The sequence below is a fragment of the Hydra vulgaris genome, chromosome 08 (assembly GCF_038396675.1).
Source record: "Hydra vulgaris chromosome 08, alternate assembly HydraT2T_AEP".
Classification (NCBI taxonomy): domain Eukaryota; kingdom Metazoa; phylum Cnidaria; class Hydrozoa; order Anthoathecata; family Hydridae; genus Hydra; species Hydra vulgaris.
The window spans coordinates 15,060,001-15,080,000 of NC_088927.1; the positions used below are offsets into that span (position 1 = coordinate 15,060,001).

At 27.0% G+C, this 20,000-nt stretch overlaps 1 protein-coding gene across 1 annotated transcript in view; it reads right to left on the reverse strand.

Moving 5' to 3' along the window:
- Positions 1-20,000, reverse strand: part of LOC101235504 (UNC93-like protein MFSD11) — a 69,908-nt gene that overhangs the window by 45,441 nt on the left and 4,467 nt on the right. The window contains exons 3-5 of the mRNA XM_065803146.1: positions 16,510-16,589; positions 14,543-14,639; positions 11,430-11,482 (exon numbers count right to left, since the gene is read on the reverse strand). Coding sequence (XP_065659218.1) covers positions 11,430-11,482; positions 14,543-14,639; positions 16,510-16,589 — 230 coding nt within the window. The remainder of the gene's footprint in view (positions 1-11,429; positions 11,483-14,542; positions 14,640-16,509; positions 16,590-20,000) is intronic.

Below are 20,000 nucleotides of genomic sequence, written 5' to 3' on the forward strand. Positions count from 1 at the left end.
AATGGATAGCTAGTGTGAAAACTCAAAGACAAAGCTCGTCTAAAGAATTTTTTGACGGCCCAATAAATGACGCTTCTTGTAACATTAATGTTACAAACATATGCTTGTAACAAGTATAAAACCAAATTTTGTATTTAATAAGCAATTTTTCAAAGAAATAAATAGTTCGTGCAAAAACCAAAAGCTCTTGTATGGAGCTGTTTAGAAGAGCAGCTTGCATGGCTTTCCATGTTTGGTTAGGGGTTAGGGTTAAGGATTTAGGAGTGCTCTCCACTTTTGTGCTTATTTACTCCCGCTGAGGCCTATATATATATATTTTAGGATGGTTCAGATTAAGGTGAAATTTTTTTTCAAACTAGAGTGGAAGCTTATAAGGTGTGCAGACCTTTGTTTTATATGTTTGTTTTTTTAATTTAAAAAAAAGGTAAAGGGTGGCACATGGCCCTAAAGTTCTTTTTTTTAAAACCTTTTTTTGACGTTTTTAAAACCATGTGTGCCACCATTATATAGTTATCGAATTAATATTAATTTTAGAAAAAAAGTTATAACTCAAAAAAGTTAATAATGAAATATAAAAAGCTGCTATCCCTTAAAAAGAAATTGACACCATGAACAACCAAGGATAGAGAGACCTTTTTAATAGAATTTAAAAAGGTATTTTGGTTGGGATATGACATAAAAATCTTGATTGATGAAATAACAATGGAAAAAGAACTAAAGAAACTAAATGTATGAACATTACGCTTTTGAAAATGCATGAGGAAAAAGACAAGGTAGCCTAGGCAGTTCTGGTATTAGCCTTAAAAGGCTGCTGAGAGATCTGCATAAAAAAAATCTAAAATGGAACCCTCAGAAAAATGAAAACTTACATATATTTTATAGCTCAGGAAGTGATTTCACTGACTATTTAAGCTCAGAATGCAATGGCTCTATTAAAATTGAGCTAAATGATAATAACCACATAGATGAACAAAGCATAACACTGCCTAAAGATATTTTAAAGCAGTGATTGCTGCTGTAGTAGAAGGACTTTTCATCTTTTTTGAATCATCATCTTTTTGAGCTGTAAATAAAGTGATAAGTTCAGAAGTTCAAAAAAAAAAAAAAAAAAAAAAAAAAGTGTATAAAACACTTAACTAATTCCACATGTAAGTTAATTTCTGTTCATTTTGAAAAAAAGTTATTTAAATAATATACAGATAACATTTCAGCCACAAGAGAAAGATTAGCTGTACTAGTGAAAGTGAACAGGAAAAGCTACTAGTCATTCCTCATATTGAGACAGGTACTAGAAAAATGCAGTTTAAAGCAGTTTACAATCTAATAGAATATTTTGACCTCAGTTATCATATACAGTGTATATGTTTTGATACTACTGCTTCCAACACTGGAACGCAATACAGAGTTATAACAAGAAAGGCGCATAAGCTTGGACAGCCACTGCTTTTCCTTGCCTCTAGACATCTTGTTTTAGAAAGACATTACCCACTTGAGCAAGATTTTTCCTGTTTGTCTGGTCCAGAAATAAGTCTTTAAACACCTTAAATCATTTATAGCAGTTTCTTAAAAGAGAGGTTCAAATTTCGTATTCCTGGTCTGTTGCATTATGCAAGAATCATGGCAAAATGCGTTGCTTTACCTTAAAAATGTATTTACTATTGAAAATCATTCCAAACTTATCAGAGGATAATATAAAAGAGATTCGTGATATGGCTATGTTTGTAGGCATCTTTTAAACTCAGTGGTTCCTTAGAGCAGTATCTACAACTGCTGCTCCATATCAGGTTAAAAATAATAATAAGAAATAAGAAAACAGATTTAAAAAGATTAGTTAATTGTTTGATTGATGAATTAATCTATTTTTGTTAAAATATTTTGTAGGATATGAAAATGCTGTGGGAGATAAAGTGGTTCATGGATATAAATCTTCATGGAGCTACTTCAGCAATAAAATCATTTGGCAGGCACAGCTGGTATCTTGATCCTGCCTTAGTTGTGCTTGCTTTAGCAGATGAGCATTGCCTGAACAGAGAAGATATAGTCAAAGAATTGTACAGGACACTTTCCGCAAAACTTGAAGTATATCCACTTGAACATGTTATGGTCAACAAAGAACTTCCTCAATCTCTAGATTTTGCAAAGGATCAGTCTCCATCTCTTAGTGTTCTAGTAACTTAGCAGTCTTGGCTTATCTTTGACAAGATTAGATATGAAAAGAGTAAGTTGCAGTGGTTTCCCTTCACAGCTCTGGAAGAAATTCCAGAACTGTGAAAATCCATTCACAGTTCTGGAAGTTCAACTATTTTTATTATGAGTTTGAAATTATTATTAAATCCCTTCATGTGGTCAATGAATTATCAGAGGGCCATTAAACTAGTTAAAGAACTGATTGGAAAAACAACCAAAGACAAGAAAAGACAGGATTTGTTCTTACTTAATCATTTTTACAAAAGAAGTAGGCAAGAGGAAAAGAAAACAGATTTAGCATCAAATACAATTAATAGCATTTTGAAACAATAATTTGTTAATAATTTTAAAAAAGTCTAATATTGAGTTATTTTTGTTTTTCTCACTTGTACTTCTGCAACTTGAAAGAAAAGTATAATAATAGGACAGAGCTAATTCAAGTTACTTAAGATCCTTCAAGTTTGATATCAAAAATAATATAGCATATTTTAATAACTTATTTGTAATTTGACTAATTAAAGTGGATTTTGTAAAAAAAAAGACTGTTGAAATAGGGAAATAATTTTGTGTGTGTCTACTTGATTACTTTTTCTTCAACTTTTTCAGAGTTGAGAAAAAAAAACAGAATGAGCGCTTATTTTAATTTTAATATTAGTCATTGTGAGAATAAATATAGAAAAAAAATTTAATTCAATAATGTTGAAGGGTGGCACACATGGGTCAAAAATGTCAAAAAAGGGTAAAAAAAAAAGAAAGTAGTTTTGGGGCCGTGTACCACCCTTAAGCTTTTTTTAAATTAAAAAAAAAATCTTACATATAAAACAAGGGTCTGCCCACCTTTTAAACATCCATTCTAGTTTGAAAAAAATAAAGGGCTTGAAAAAACGAAATTTTTTATAATGCTTTTGCGGTAGAATGGAAAACTCTACCCCAAAAAGCACACATCTCTACACATAAGTAACTTCTGTGCAAAATTTCGCCACTCTAGTACAATGTCTTCTGTTCTGGCAAGGGACATGAAACTTTAAAAATTTATTAAAATATCCATATATTTATATATTAAAAAAAATATTTTTTAAACGTCACAGCACTGTGATAGTGTGCAAAAAATGCACCTACGTATGGTTAATTATTGTGCAAAATTTCATGATCCATGGACAATATGTTCTGTTCTGGCAAAGAGCCTGAAATAATCCACAAAAGTCATTGTTGTTTTATTACACTTTTATTTGTTTTAAAGTCAATTTTTTAAACGTGATTTCAAAACCAAGTACATATTTCAATAGGAATAAGTGCAGCTGTTTCTATTCTTTTTTCAATTTCTTTTGTTCTAATATTGTTAATCTTTTGAAACAGTAACTTTTTGACTTATACGCAAGAATACAGTACATTAACATTATAAAATTAAAGTTAAAAAATGAATTTGTATTTTTTATTTTCCAGATTATCATTATTGATTAATTAACCAATAATTATTATAAACTAATAAATTATCATAAGTTATTGCTTCAGGTCGTGAGTAAGAAAGAAAACAACAGTGAGAAACAAAAAATGGCAAAATCTTCAAAATTTTCAAAGCGAAGAGCATTAGACTGCCCAATTTTCAGATCACTGACAGATTTTGCTAGGATGCTTCCAACAAAAGAAGATGTTATTAAATGTTTAATTTACAAAAGGTTGCGTCTCGGATCTGAAACAACTGGTCATAAGGAACCCACATTTTTTTCATATCACATTTTGTTTGTGAAAAGCTACAACTATTGTATTCTGATGCTTCCATTCTGACAGTTTCAAAGAAACATAGTTCAAAATCAGCTGATGATGATAAGCTTTCATCATCATCAAGTTTCTGTAAAGTACCCAAACCTAATGACTACAACCATAATCTCAGACTGTCGACTTCATCCTTTTGCAAATGTGTATGAAACTTACTAACACTGCCTTAATAAGTCAAAGATTTGGGGTATCGTTTCAAGCCACGGCAGCCATAGCTACTAGTGTTTTACACAACGTAGGCCTAGTCAGTAAATTAAAAATTTCAAAAAAAACAAACACATAAGTATGTCTATTTCTTGATTATTTGATCATAGTCAAAAATAATCTTCTTAGCAATGTCCATAGCAACAATTTTGTTTTCTCTTTTCCACTTATCTACAACACCTTTTTCTTAAAAGTTAATCTTATATGATTAATCTGAGTCTGTGAAGTATTAATTTGGTTTTGTGACTTCTGCCAGACAACCACATAGATACACTACACATTGTGTATCTAACTTTTTATTATAAATTAGGTTTTGTTCTGTAGATTATTTAGTAATTATTTTGTTTATTTATAAATAACTTCTTGGCATTTTCGTGAATAAGTATAAAAATAATTATTAGTTTAAATAAAAGAGCTTGATTATCAAGTTGATAATGGAAAAAAATTATGTGGCAAATAAAAAAACAATAAATGATAAAATTAAAAAGTAAAGTTTGCAAGCTTAAAAAAAAAGGAAGTTTAAAGGAAACCAATACACAAACAAAAAACAATTTTTGTCTATGCAATCTGAACTATTAAATCTTATTCCAAGTACTTTAGCATCATTACCAAAAACAAGATCGTTTACTAAGCTGTCAAGCCATGCTATTTTTCAGCCTTTAAATGATGATATTACTGTAAATCGAATTTTGGATATGTTTAATTTATCAAACTTAATTTCAATTCAAAAAAGTGTTTTAATTTTGTTGCCACTCAAACTATGATTGATGCAGCTCACAAGTTTATTTTATGTTAACACAAACTTGATATAGAATTTAAAGTCAAGCAGAAAAAAAATAAGCCAATTATTGAAATGATTAATTCTTTAGTTCTATTTTTTTTTTTTAAATTTTAATATCCAATAAAAAAAGGTCAATCAATGTTCTATGTCATTGATCCACTAATATTAGGAAACTAAAAATTTAGTCAAAAAATTTTAGTTTAACTAAAAAATTAGCAGACTCATTTTAGTTAGACTAAAATCGAAAGATAGAAATTTGAAACCTTAACTCCCATCCCTAATTTTAATGTTATTTAAAAAAACTAAAAGAGTTATCCAAAAATCAACCACAAAATTATTTTTGTGATGTACCTGTGTCATGTGATGGCACCTGGCAAAGACGAGGATTTTCATGGCTAAATGAAACAGTTAGTTGCATTTCAATGGACACAGGTAAAGTTCCGATGAGTAGGTATTGTAAGAAATGTGAGAACATTTACAAAATGACTCATTTGAGAAAACTAATTTAGAAATCAATCACCATTGTTCAGCAAATTTTACTGGATCAGCACTAAATATGGAAAGAGAAGGCACAAAAATTATTTTTGCAAGATCCGCAAAGTCACAAATGAGGTATACAGAATTATATGGAGATGGAGATTCTTAAAGTTTTATTGCAGTGGAAAACATATACAATGGTATAAAAGTTGTAAAGAGAGAATGTATAGGGCATGTGCAAAAATGCCCTATACATTCCATTATTAAAACACCTTTTAAATTGATTTCATTATGCTTAGAATTGAAAAGCTTTAAAAAATCACATCTTACTAAAACTCTTTTTACAAATTGTTTTACATTTTGCTTAATATCTCAGATTACATTTTGCTTAATATCTCAGATTACATTTTGCTTAATATCTCAGATTACATTTTTTCCGAATTTAATAGAATTTGGGAATGTGGTAACTTTGGTTTTATTATAGCTTTTGAGCTGATATTTTCACACAACATACATAATAGATTGTTTCAGGCAATAAGCTAAAAGTTTGATTTAAATATTTAATATTGTCTGTGATAAGCTTGTCTAAAGTTCAATTTTATGTTGAAAATATTGAAAAATATTGTTAATTTTTTAAAAACTCAAACAGACATCCTTCCCGAAATAATATTTCACTTATTTTTGGTTTATTGCATGCATCTAATGTCTCTTCTTTCAATCAATTCTAAACACTATTATAATATCATTTCCAATGAATACCCTAAATATCCTATGAAGTTCTTGAAATATTTTTGAGGGGGGTGAGCCCCCTTAAGAAATTCAACCATAAACAATTGCCCCCTTATTAAAAAAAAACAATTAAAAGTTATTAGCAACAAGGTTGTGTGCAACCAATTACCTTCAGATGAATTACGCAACCAATGAATTATTTTTAATCCACAACATGAAGATCACTTTTTTTAAATAGCAACAAGTTAAAACCAAAAATTAAAAAAACATTAATATAATTGAGGAAAATATCTAAATTGTTTTTATAAAAGATAAAAAAATGCAACTCTAATTAACCACAAAGTTTTTGCTTTTACTTTTTTATTATCATTTTTTTATTATTATTAACTACGTCGCGTATGCTAAAAAGGTTCTTTTTCTATTAACTATACAGAATATGTAAAGTTAATAGAAAAAGAACCTTTTTAGCATACGCTAAATTAGATTAAATTATATTATAAATTGAAGCATATAGATATAAATTGAAGCATATAGATATAAATTTCAGACATTTTAAGCTTGTTTATTGCTGTAAATTAATTTTGTATTATATTTATTGTTATCAAATTATTACTATCCGTATTAAGGTTCTGTAAAAAAAATTATTTTGTATTTTTTAACCTTATAAAAGTTTAATTAACAGCATTTGGGAATTGTTCATAAAGTATATACGCTTGGGTGGGGGAGAGGGGGTCTGCAAAGAGCGTATATGAAATGGAGGGCAGGGGGTCAATTATAAAAGTACGGAGACACTAATGTAAAAAAATATCATAAAATGTTGGGTAGGTTAAGAGCATAGGTAATTTTAGGGAGACAGAGGGTAGAAGGGTCGAAATTCAGGCGTACGTACATTATGGACGACCATTATTTGCTAAACTTTTCATTAGGTTACATATATTCTCAAAATACTTATTTAATCAAGCAAGATTATTTAATAAAATTTATTCTATAAAACATGTATTGCTCATTTTATTTTATTCTTAAAGTTAAATAATTAATGTTTAAGATTTTTAAGTGGTATTTTTTAGCGGTTTTGAGCAACAATATGTCTGATCGTGTTACAGTGATTTTTGCATTCTTGGTACTATTAACTATTTGCTTACTATTTGTTATTTGGTATTTTATTAACTATTTGATATTTGGTTGTTTTTTTTTTGTATGTGGTTTAACTTTTAATTTTCTATAAAAAATTTATCTTATTTTTTAACAAATATTGTAATCAAGAACAAAACAAAACAAAAACAAGTTATTTAGTTATGAAGACAAAGAAAACAATTCGTTTTCAAGTAAAGGAAGTTTACCGCAAAAAAAAAAGAAAAGGTCCATAAGTTTGAATTAGGGCGGCGCCCAAATATGGTCGACGTTGTCGAAAACGGTATAAAACAGCCCCTGGCTGTAAATATACATATTTCCTAATTAGTATGTATGTATATTTATTTATATTGTTAAACAAAGATGTTAGAGCAAATAACATTTTTAAAAGTTTGTGACTATGAAAATAGCCATTGTTTGAAATTTTAAAATTTAAACCCTTCAATCTATTTCCATGCCTTTTCAACTTCAGGTATCCCTAAAGCACCTTGGTATTCACCATCGTGTAATCGTGAAATTGTGTAAATTCCATTATCATCTGGAAACCTGGATCTAATTGCTGAAACAACACATGCCGGTAGAACTTTTCGATTATACCTTCCAAGTTTGCAGTAAGTTAACCATGTAAATTGATGATAAGCAGCATATCTAAATGTTCTACGCAAGAAACGAAGAAATTTACTCAAATTTAAGTAAAAAAAAATTTGATAAATAAAAGCAAATTTATTTTGCAAACTAAAATAAAATTTTTAACAACAAACTTATATATATAAATACTTATTTGAGGTTTCTTTAAATGAATCTGGCATCCAAGCTCCTTCCCTGTCATTCAGCCTGGCCATTGATATCCATAACGGATATGGTTCAATACAACCAATCAAAAACTTTTATACTATGTTATGTATTGATCTTTAAAAAAAAAACTTTTTTGTACTTTACATAGCCATTATGTACAAAAAAGTTAATGTTTGCTATTATTACTATTATTAATACTGCGCACTGCGCACATCAGATTATATTTTAAAGAATGTTACTTAATTTGTAATACCTGAGGTGATATTTATTTCCTTTATTTCAATGCAACAAAGACATCTTTTTTAAGTGGCATAGTTTTACAATACCCACATTTATACCATTGTTCAGCGCCAACACTTAAACGGCTTAACTTTGACGTTTTAGCAATATCAAAATTCAAATTTTCATAGCTGATACAATTGTCAACTATTTCGTTTATACGATTGTCAACTATTTTTGTCTTTTTTTTAAAAGGTTCGAATCAGTATGGAGTTGCCGACATTTTTATCGTTTAGTTATCAAAGTCCAAATACAAAATAAAAAATTACCTTAATATTTATATGCAAATCTTAAAAATTTATCAATTTCCACTAAATTGACATACTTAATAATATTTTCTAACTATAAATTAAAGAATGCTATTTTCTCCAATATTATTGGCTATTATCTCCAATAAATGATGTCGTTTACCAAAATTATTTATTAATTAAAAATTTAAAAATTTGTAAAATGTCATTTCGATAGGAGAACAAAAACGTCATAGCAATAAACGGTTTAGATAAACTAAAAAAAAGTTCACATTATTTACATAAAAAGAAAAAAAGATTCAGAATATATAATAAGGTGATCAATCACTATTTTATACATTTATTTTATTTAAGAATGTAATATAAAAATCTTCTCTCGCTCTTTAAAAAAACATTCTTATGTTTAGCTTCCTATAAAATTTATAGGAAAATCAATCGATTTATAATAAATGCTAATTTAAAAAACAAATAAAACAATAACAAATAAGATTGATTCAAAAAATAAAATTCTACAATGACGTCATTTACTAAAACTATTTAGAACTAAACGCTCTTGAATAAAGTCTGTAGGTTGTGGCGTATATTCTAAAGACTTTGACAGAATTGCTACTGTGGAGATGGCGAGCTTCGAGTAAATCAACAAAGTTTGTTTTTGTTGGTATACATTTATTATTTTGTTTTACTTAGAAAAATTCTGCCCAAACATTTTTTTTAATCATTCTCTTTAAAATAAACACAACTTGTCTCTGCACTTTGGGATCCCTTTAAAGCACATGAAATATAAATTTGACAAAAAAAATTTTATATTGACCGAACTTATATTGACCAAATTTTTTATTGACCATTTATATTGACCTAACTTTGTTTCACATTGTCGTAGAACAATAGTCTTTATACCTCATACATAGCTCATTTTCACAAAAAACTAGACAACATACCTTTGTCTTCTGAGGTACACAATTATTTTTGCTTATATACATCTTACAGAAATTGACGCGTAAAAATAACAAAATAAAATTAAAAAATACATACTCAAAAAAAAATTACATAATTTTACGCAAAAATTACAAAACGCAATTCAATTTAAACAAAAAAACATTTCTTTAAAAGTATATCTTGTTGGCTCTTAAATGAAGCAAAATTGTATAAAAAACTTTCAAATAGTTATTTTATATACAAATAGTTATTTTAGATTTTGTTTTATTTTGTTTTGTTTTGTAATAAAGCTGCAAGTGTATTAATACAACTAGAGTGATTTACACACTGAAACAGCCATTCACAAAAATAAGTTGCTTTATTTATAGTTCTTTGGTAGGTCATTGTCAAGTTTGTTTTTAAATTGACTCAAGCTATGAACTTACTACTTATTTACACCAATAATTCATTCCATGCGGTCGTTGCTCCATTTAGGAGATAATTTTGTCTAAAAGCACTCTTAGTAAATTCAGCTCGGTATCTAAATTTGTGTTGACGTGTCTAATCCTGATTTTTTTGTAAGACTTTTGCTCTAAGATATTGTATCTATGTAAAGTTAGATTTACACTATCTATTTTATTGATGATTTTAAAAATTTGTATCAAGTCTCAAAAACACTGAGTTGAAAGTTTTGTTAAATTTAAAATTAAGAGTCTTTCTTATGTTTTTAAGAGAAGGAATTAGCTTAGTTGCTTGCCTCTTGTTCCAATATAAATATATCTCTTTTAAGGTAAGGAGACCATAAAACATATTCAAGATGTGAACGGACAAGTGTATAAGTATAAAGAAAATTAAACATCTGTTAATCTATATAACTAAAGGTACACTTTGTCATACCAAGTGCTTGATTTACTTTAGAGGCAGAGCTAATTGTGTGTTGTTTCCACTAAAGATTGGCCAAGAAATTAATATCTTGATCTTTTTCACAGACTTTTCTAAAGTTATTAAATTGCTACTATTAGAATCGGGAACTGACTGTGCTTTGGATTGTTTTTAACATTAGATAAAAATTATAAGTTTTTAACATAAAACAAAATTGTTGAAGTTTTTTTTAATATTTTTTTATAAAATATAATTATTATTTTAGAACTTTTTTTTATAATTTTTTTTAATTTAAGACATGACATACTTTAAAAAAACATGACATACTTTTAAAGAAATTTTTTTTTGGTAATGTTAGGGATGTTTAAGGATTTTGCGAAACTGCTAAAAAAACTTTTTGTTGAAAAACTTTTTAAATCCAGTAATAATTTATTATTATAAGGGGGTTGGAGAAGACATTTTTAAAAAAAAGTTTTTATATGGCCACCCAAACATATATATATATATATATATATATATATATATATATATATATATATATATATATATATATATATATATATATATATATATATATTTTAATAACTCACCTCCCCAAGGTCGAGAAGGCCACTACAGATGAGAAGGCTACTTGTGGTTTTAGCCCTCTCTCAAATCTATAACTCCGAAACACGAACTTTGATGAACAAGCCCACTGTGCGGAGAAACAAGTTGAGCGTGGTACTACCAGGGACGTGGTCGGAATCAAACTTGGAACCTCTCGCTTATGAAGCGAGCGCTCTACCACTACACCACTACTACATATATAATATATTATATATATATAATTATATATATATAAGTTAGCATACGTGTTAGCATGCTGCATGAAGTTACTATTTTTAACGCCGTAAGTACATTTCAATAATAAAAAGAAAAAAAAATGACAACATTTGAAATAACTTGATGATTTATTATAAAAATGCAAAATTATTATAAAATTTATTTAAAATGCAAAATTTATTATAAAAATACAAAATACTTACTAGTGTCGGCTTGAGCAAAAAAAAAATACACAAAAATATTTCCAAACAGCAAGCTATAAATATAAAAATGTTAAAAAAGCTGTTTAACAACATAATATATGTACAAAAAAATATTAACAACATAATATATGTACAAAAAAATTAAAAGAAAAAGCAGGGATAAAAAAAGTAGCCTTGATTTTTTTGGTTGAGATGAATTTCATTTTTTTTTTAGTTAAGTTATTATGTTCATACTTCCTACACATACAATGCCAACCTTTTACTTTTTATTTTTAATTTTATTTTAATAATAAGTACTATCATTTTTATTATTAATTTTATTGTTTATATTTTATATTTATATTTATTAGTTGTATTAACATTTCTATTTGTTAAAATTAATATTTGTGTTTGGTCCGTTGATCAGATCAAATTTGATTTCTTTTGATCAGATCAAATTTGATTGACATTTTGAGAAAATCAAACAAACCTTTCTTTCAAAGTAAACTTGTTAAAATCCAGCATAAAGCTTACTTTGAATGGAATTGTGATTATCTATCTGAAATTTTTTTGGATTTATCTCAGATGTAAAAAATGACACTTTTGCTTTTGGCTGACAATATAACAAATGGAATTAATAAATACAAAGCTGTGGATATCCCATTTCTAGACTTAGCTAAGGTGTTTAATAAATTACCACATATGAGATTGGTTCAGGATCTTAAAGCCAATGAAATATCTGGAAAAATTTTGTTTAAGGATTAAAAATTTTCTTTTCAAAAAGAACATAACAAGCCATCATAGGTGATTAAAAACCAGTATGATTATTTGTCTTACGTAGAATATCTCAGAGTAGCATACTGAAATCTCTTTAACTTATTATATTTATTAAAAATATGCAAAATCATATTGAAAATATCTGTAAAAATCTACACTGACAATACAGACTCTCATAAATTACAAAATACACTAAATGAAAGGTAGAACCAGTAGTTAATGTATTTCAATTACAAAAAATGTGAAGAAATGTGTTGTGGAAAAAAAACTTTAACTTCACAATTCATATGGTTGTTAACAACCCAAACTTTTTATCAACATGTGTGAAACAAAAAAGACTTGGTGTCATATTGTCATACATCAATATTATGTGATTTTAAATTGAAACAGCAAGTAAATGCTGCTTCAAAAGCCTACAAAGTATTGAATATTATGCAAAGCACACTTATTAAAATTGACAAAAAAATGTTTGATTTTATTTACAAAGAATACATCAAAATAAATCTTAAGTATTCTATTCAAATTTGGAATCTGCATTATCAATATGATATTGAGACACTATAGTGCAATAGAAAGCTACAAAATTGGTTTCGAGTATTTGCATGATTATGATTACAACAACAACAAAATTTAAAACATCACAACATTAGAAAACAAAATAATCAGAGCACATGCTATCAAGTAGTTTAAAATAGTTAATGAAATAAAATTTATTAATGCAGTAAAATTTATTAAGCTTGATCAAGCTCAGTCAGTCTAATGTATTTGGACGAGCATCCAGTATTCGCAGCCACAAATTAAGAACTGAATTGGGATTGTTAAGAACAGTGAATCACAAAACATTTTTTTTACAAATAGCATTAAATTAGAACAAACTCAGTTATATCAGTGAAGGATGCTATTGATTTCGAGAGAAAATATCACAAGTATATGACAAAAAACAATGAAAAAGTCAAAAAAATAAAAATACCATACCATGTATGTTGGGAAGGAGGGGGGATATCATGTATGAAAACTGAGGACAATTTGAAGGAAAACTCCTACTGATGTTTTTAACCCTTTCAGTCCCTGTGACCCGCTAAGCGAATCATGACATTTTTTAGTAAATATGACCACTCTAAAAATAGCATTTGATCACATAACTAGAGTTAAGAAAAAGTAGAATTGAAAAAAGATAGTTTGGCGGCCGTATTTCAGACAACAAAACAAGGTCTCATTTGTGAAATTCTGACAAGTATTTGTTATTTTATAGCTTTTACATTGATGAGAACATTTCACTTACAATTGTTTCACTGTTTTTTGTCTGGGACTGAAAGGGTTAAGTAAAGCAAACTAAAATTTGCAATATAATAGTTAATATATCTTTAAATATTTGTTTGTTATTAATAAATATTGTTACTATTACTACTTATAAATAATAATAATAATAATAAAAATATTGAAGTGCTCCAAGAAGACCTAAAGATCTTATCACAGAGCATCGTGGAAGAACTTTAGGTCTTCCACGATGCTCTGTGATAAGATCTTTAGGTCTCACGATTTATTTGGTCAGAACCAGCATCGAAGCTTAAATCTCTTGGTTCTGAACCAAAACTCTAACCACTGAACAACGGCTTCCTATGCGCCACGGCTGCTTTATGTTTACTCTTTTAAACTTCATAAGGTTTCATGGGTAGCAGCAAGAAATTAAATAATACTTTAAAATACTTAGAAAAACAAACAAATAAATATATAACATAAATAAACCTCATGTTTAAAATGTTATGTTTAGTTATACATATATATTTATATATTATAGTTGTTTAGTGAATCCAGAAATGAATCCAGTCGGTTTTCCTGTTTATCTTTAATTTTCTATTTTTTCATTGAAGTCATTCTTAAATTACTATCACTTGTCCAATCATTCTGGCCAATTAAATTTGATAGGCAAGAATTGCAAGACAAAATTTTATAATAAAATTAAAAAACAGAAACTTAAAATTGCTATAGTATTGTCAAAATTGTGTTAAACAATCAAAATACAAAAATTTTGGGTTTCGCAGAATAAACTTAAAACATTTACTTATGGAATTTTTGAAAACAAAACTATAAGTTAAAAACTCATTGAAATACAAAAAATGACTGAAAAATTATTCATACTAAATACAAAAAATTACCATGAGATTATGATTGATAGAAAAATTTTGAATTTATTGATTTTTTTAATTTTTCTAAACTGCATTTAGATTTTATCCACTTAATGGGTTAATAAAAAAATGCACAAAGATTTTATTTTACAACTTATGAGAATTTTTGACAAATTAAAAACAACAATAAAAACAAAACAAGTTAAAACAATTATGCATTAAAATATAAACCTGCATTGAAGTAATGCCCAAAAAATGCTTGAATTTCTGTTAATAGTTTCAGCATCAGAGTTTAATGTTAGAAAGTTTCCTTGGCCACACCACAATACTACAAATAAAAACTTGCATAAAATATAAAATACAAACATAAGAAAAAAATACATATAGAAAAAAAACAAAATAAGAAAACAGTGATTTGAGATATTTTTAAAAAATTTAGTTTTCAAATCAAATCAAAGTTTGAATTTTTATGTTTTTTACAAAACCAGAAAAAAAAATACAACAACACAAAAACACTTCTACCACAAATGAAGATTTTAAAATTCAATAACTAATTGTCTTCACAAATTCGATAACTAATTGTCTTCAGTCGTTAAAGATATTCAAATATCTCAGCAACTATTGTTACAAATGAAACAAATAAACAAAAAATAAAATAGTATGATTTAATCTTAAAAACTCATTTTTACATTATGTTATTGTTTTTTGGAGTATGTTTTTTAATATTAAAAAGCTAATTTAAGTAAGCTTTTAATGTTGAATAAGTTTATTTAAATAAGCTTTTCAATGTTGAACAATTTATAATAAAAATGACAAAGATTTTAAAGTTGTAAAATACTTATTTAAGATTTTTTTGAGGTCAAAATTTTTTTTTATATATTAATGCAAATTTTGTTATAGCTGGGTGGACTCGAGGCCACTCAAGTTATTTTTATACCCTATTTCATTAAATATTGCTATTTGATGCCAACATATCATGCTACAAATAAAAATGAGTTGGCATAAATCATGCCAAAATTGAAACTTAAATTTCTCAAGAACCCTAAGGAGTTGGATACTTAAACTATAGGTTTTTTAAATATTCATTAGCCTTTTAACATGTGTGAAAGCTAGCAAAATTATAATCATAAACTGACATGTGCCTGTTGACATGGAATGAATACTATGTTATATTATATATATATAACAAATAACGTTATAAGAAAATAATTTTAATTTATAAAAACTAATAAGATTAAAATTAGGGGAAAATTGGGAAACTAGGGGTGTACTGGAATAAAAATTTTAAATTCCGGCCAGAATTGGATTTGCCGGATTTGTTAATAAAAATGCGGCCGGAATTCTGGTCAGAACAAGAATTATATTAATGTTACTTTTTACCTTCAAGATTAAAGTGAAAGCTTGCACATCAGCATTGTGGCTATGTAATATATATTTATAATCTACAATATATATATAATCTAATTTATTAATTTGTTTCTTGCTTCATTTAAATCTAATATGTTGTTTTTTAATAATTTTTATAATTTTATGTATTGAAAGTTTCAACCTGCATAATATTTATATTTAAAATTATTTTTTTATTTCTTATTTTTTCATTTAGGTTAAAATTATAATATTTACTGTAACAGGCATCCTATACTTTTAGCTATTTAAAATTTAAGTAACTTTTAAAATGAGACTATTTTCAGAGGCAGGCACTGCAAACTTTTTTCATCAAAAATGTTGCAGGCAGGCATTTTTGATGAAAAAAGAGCTAGTTTGTAGCTCAAAACTCATTTTGCACTGCAATAATCCTAAACTTCCAGAAACCATTACATAACTGATTAATGCAAATAAAATTACATTGTGTTTCTTTAGAAACTTTTATTTTTTACCTAGGTATACATCTTCATTGCCCTGTAGGACAATGATTTTTTTGATTTAACTTACACAGTCTGTGTCACGACTTAAAAAATAATGGTAAAAAATAAATTCTGGTATTCCGGCCTGAAATATTGTATTTCCAACCAGAACCGGAATGAACTAAAAGTCACCAAATCCCGCCAGAATGGTATTCCAGTACATCCCTAATTAAAATCACACAAACAAAAATTGTTTATTGTATAATTCCTTATAAAACAAGCTAATCTCATAAACTATATATTATATAACATCTTATATCTTATACATTAAGCTGTTTGCAATTGTAAACTTACTTGCAGCTCCAACTCCCAACAAAAAGGATGCAATGTATAACGTTGCCACAAATGGATAAATAATTGATGCTATGAACAAACTAATATCAAAAAGATAAATAGACAAATCAAGCAGAGACAAAAAGTAAATTTTCAAAAATAAGAATTTGCAGGCCCTATCAGTCTAAAAATCAATGAAAACAGAATATTTTTAGGAAACATGTTCCAATTGAATACCATTAGAGTTTTGCTGTTATTTTTTAATTTTTTTATATTAGTTATTAATGTGTTCCAAGAAGACCTAACAGTCTTATCACAGAGCACCACGGAAAAGCATTTAATGAGGAAATTAACACCACCTTTATTACCATTTTCACTAATTGGGCTAAAGCCAGAATTGAAACTTGAACATCATGGTTCTGAGCTAAAATTTTAATCACTATGCAACACCTGCATTATAGTGTTTCATTCATTTTGCTTTATCTATAAAGCCTAAAATTTGCGTTTTAAACATAGCAAACTTTGTGTAATAAACAAAGTATAAGTATTTGACTATTAATAAAGATAGTAAGCATATATTTACAAATTTAATAATGAAAAAAACTTTAAAAAATTCATTTAAATGCATATATTTAAAAAAAGCAATGACAAATATTTAAAAAACAAATTGCAAATCTTTTATAGTTATAACAATTAACAGTTAGACCAAATCATCAACAACAAGTTGCACTTTGTTACTAAGTGCAATTACTTAAAATTGACATATTTATTATAGCAACAGATTGCAGTGTCTGCAAAGCATTTATTCTTGACCTAAAATAATGAAAATTAAATAAACTGAAAACACGCCTTCCTGTCTAAAATTGATATATATATATATATATATAAATATATATATATATATATATATATATATATATATATATATATATATATATATATATATATATAAATATATATATATATAAATAGGCTTGGACAATAATGGCGCGCAATTGAATGCTATTGTTTACCATGCAAATGATTTTTCTGACAACTTAACCATGACTGTTTAGATGTTTTTATGATTTGAACATTTCAGAGATGCACTGAAAAAAAAAACGCTAAGCTAAACTTGAACTAAGGAAAAAATTTAAAAAAAAAAAGGAAAGATGGCTGAAAATTCAATTAAAATGGTTGAAAGATTTTCAACCATTATAATTGTTTCTTTATTTTATTTAAAGCCTTCGCTTAAAACAAAATTTGTAGAATAGATCAACAATTAAAAGTTATTCATAACATAACAATTTTTTTATTGCATTAAAATTGTTAAAAAATCAAAACAACTGTGATCAAATTGTAAAGAATGAAATTCATAAACAAGATCACTTACAGCATGCAATCGCATGTCATTCCTGTCCGAGCCTCTATATATATATATATATATATATATATATATATATATATATATATATATATATATATATATATATATATATATATATATATATATATATATATATATATATATATATATATATATATATATATATATATATATCTACCTACCTACCTATCTATCTATCTATCTATCTATCTATCTATCTATCTATATATATATATATATATATATATATATATATATATATATATATATATATATATATATATATATATATATATATATATATTTATATATATATATATATATTTATATATATATATATATATATATATATATATATATATATATATATATATATATATATATATATATATATATATACATATTATACATATCTACCTATCTATCTATCTATATATATATATACATGTATATACATATCTACCTATCTAATTATCTATCTATCTATATATATATACTTATGCGGTAGTGGTGTAGTGGTTAAGCGCTCGCTTCATAAGCGAGAGGTTCCGAGTTCGATACCCACCACGTCCCTGGTAGATCTGCGCTCAACATGTTTCTCCACGCAGCGGCCTTGTTCGTTAAGGTTCCTGTTTCGGAGTTATAGAGTTGAGAGAGGGTTATAGCCACTATTAAGTAGCCTCCTCATCTGTAGTGGCCTTCTTGGCCTTGAGGCTATATCTATATATATATATATATATATATATATATATATATATATATATATATATATATATATATATATATATATATATATATATATTTATATATATATATATTTATATATATATATATTTATATATATATATATATATATATATATATATATATATATATATATATATATATATATATATATATATATATATATATATATATATATATATATATATATATATATATATATATATATAGACAGTAAAGAAAATATATATATATATATAGATTATAGGCTTTAGTGTCTTGTAAAAGGCCTCCTAGGCAAAAATTTGAGGGGTAAACAGATTTTATCTGTTGACCAGCAACGCACCCCTTCTTCATCTATTAGGCTTACGCAGATGTATTTACAACACATTGTTTCCAGTTTAGGATGTTGAATGCTGGATCTTTTTGATTCAATGCATGGATTTTGCTAGTGCCTCTGTTTTTATGGCTAGTTAACTCATTCTATTATCAACTAATGAGGGTACAGCTCTAAAACTCAGTTTTATGATTATGAGGCCATCTAGTAGTCACGTTTCCCAAACTCTGTGGTAGCTCTCAGAGGGGCTGATTTCATCAATAACTGTAAAAAATCAGAGAATAAACAGTGCCATGTTGTGCATAGATGGTATCCCTGTTCGTACTTTTGGTGTGCATTGTCGAGACCACATTTGGAGCCCTTTGTTACGACTTAAGATTAATTAATAGTAATAAGGTAATTGCTTGGACTTTAAAATAGTGTACTGAGTAATATCAGTGCTTTGAGTCAAGTTCTTTAACAAATTTAAAAATGACAAATGTACCAAAAACTATAAAAAATAAAATACCATTGTCATCACTAAGTTCTCTAAACCTATCATTCACTAATATTATTGGTCATTGAAGACACATTTTTTCAATTGAGCTTTGTGAGACTAATTTGAGTAGGTTTGAATCCACAGATTATTCTTTTATGTGCTTTAGTTTAGCACCACTTCACAATATAGCCTTTCTCTTTGTTCTATATCGCTCTCCTTCATTTCAAGATTGCACTCTTTTCGATGCTATTTCTGATCAAATTGACCAAGCTCTCTCTTTTTATCCATCAGCCAATATCATTGTTGTTGGTGACTTTAATGCTCATCATACTAAATGGCTTGGCTCTATAATAATAACTAATAGTTTTTTCAAAAAAAACTCAAATAATAATTAATAGTTTTTTCCAACTCGCTTTCAAGACAACCTGAATCATTTACCTTCTCTACTTGACTTATGTTTTGTTTCTGACCCTAGTTAGTGCTCAGTTTCTCCACATTCACCCTTAGGTGGTTCTGATCATGGTTTGATCTCTCTAAAACTATTATCTCATTTTTCTTCATCAACAGAAAAATCGGATTATAATACTTCTTACAACTACCATAAAGCT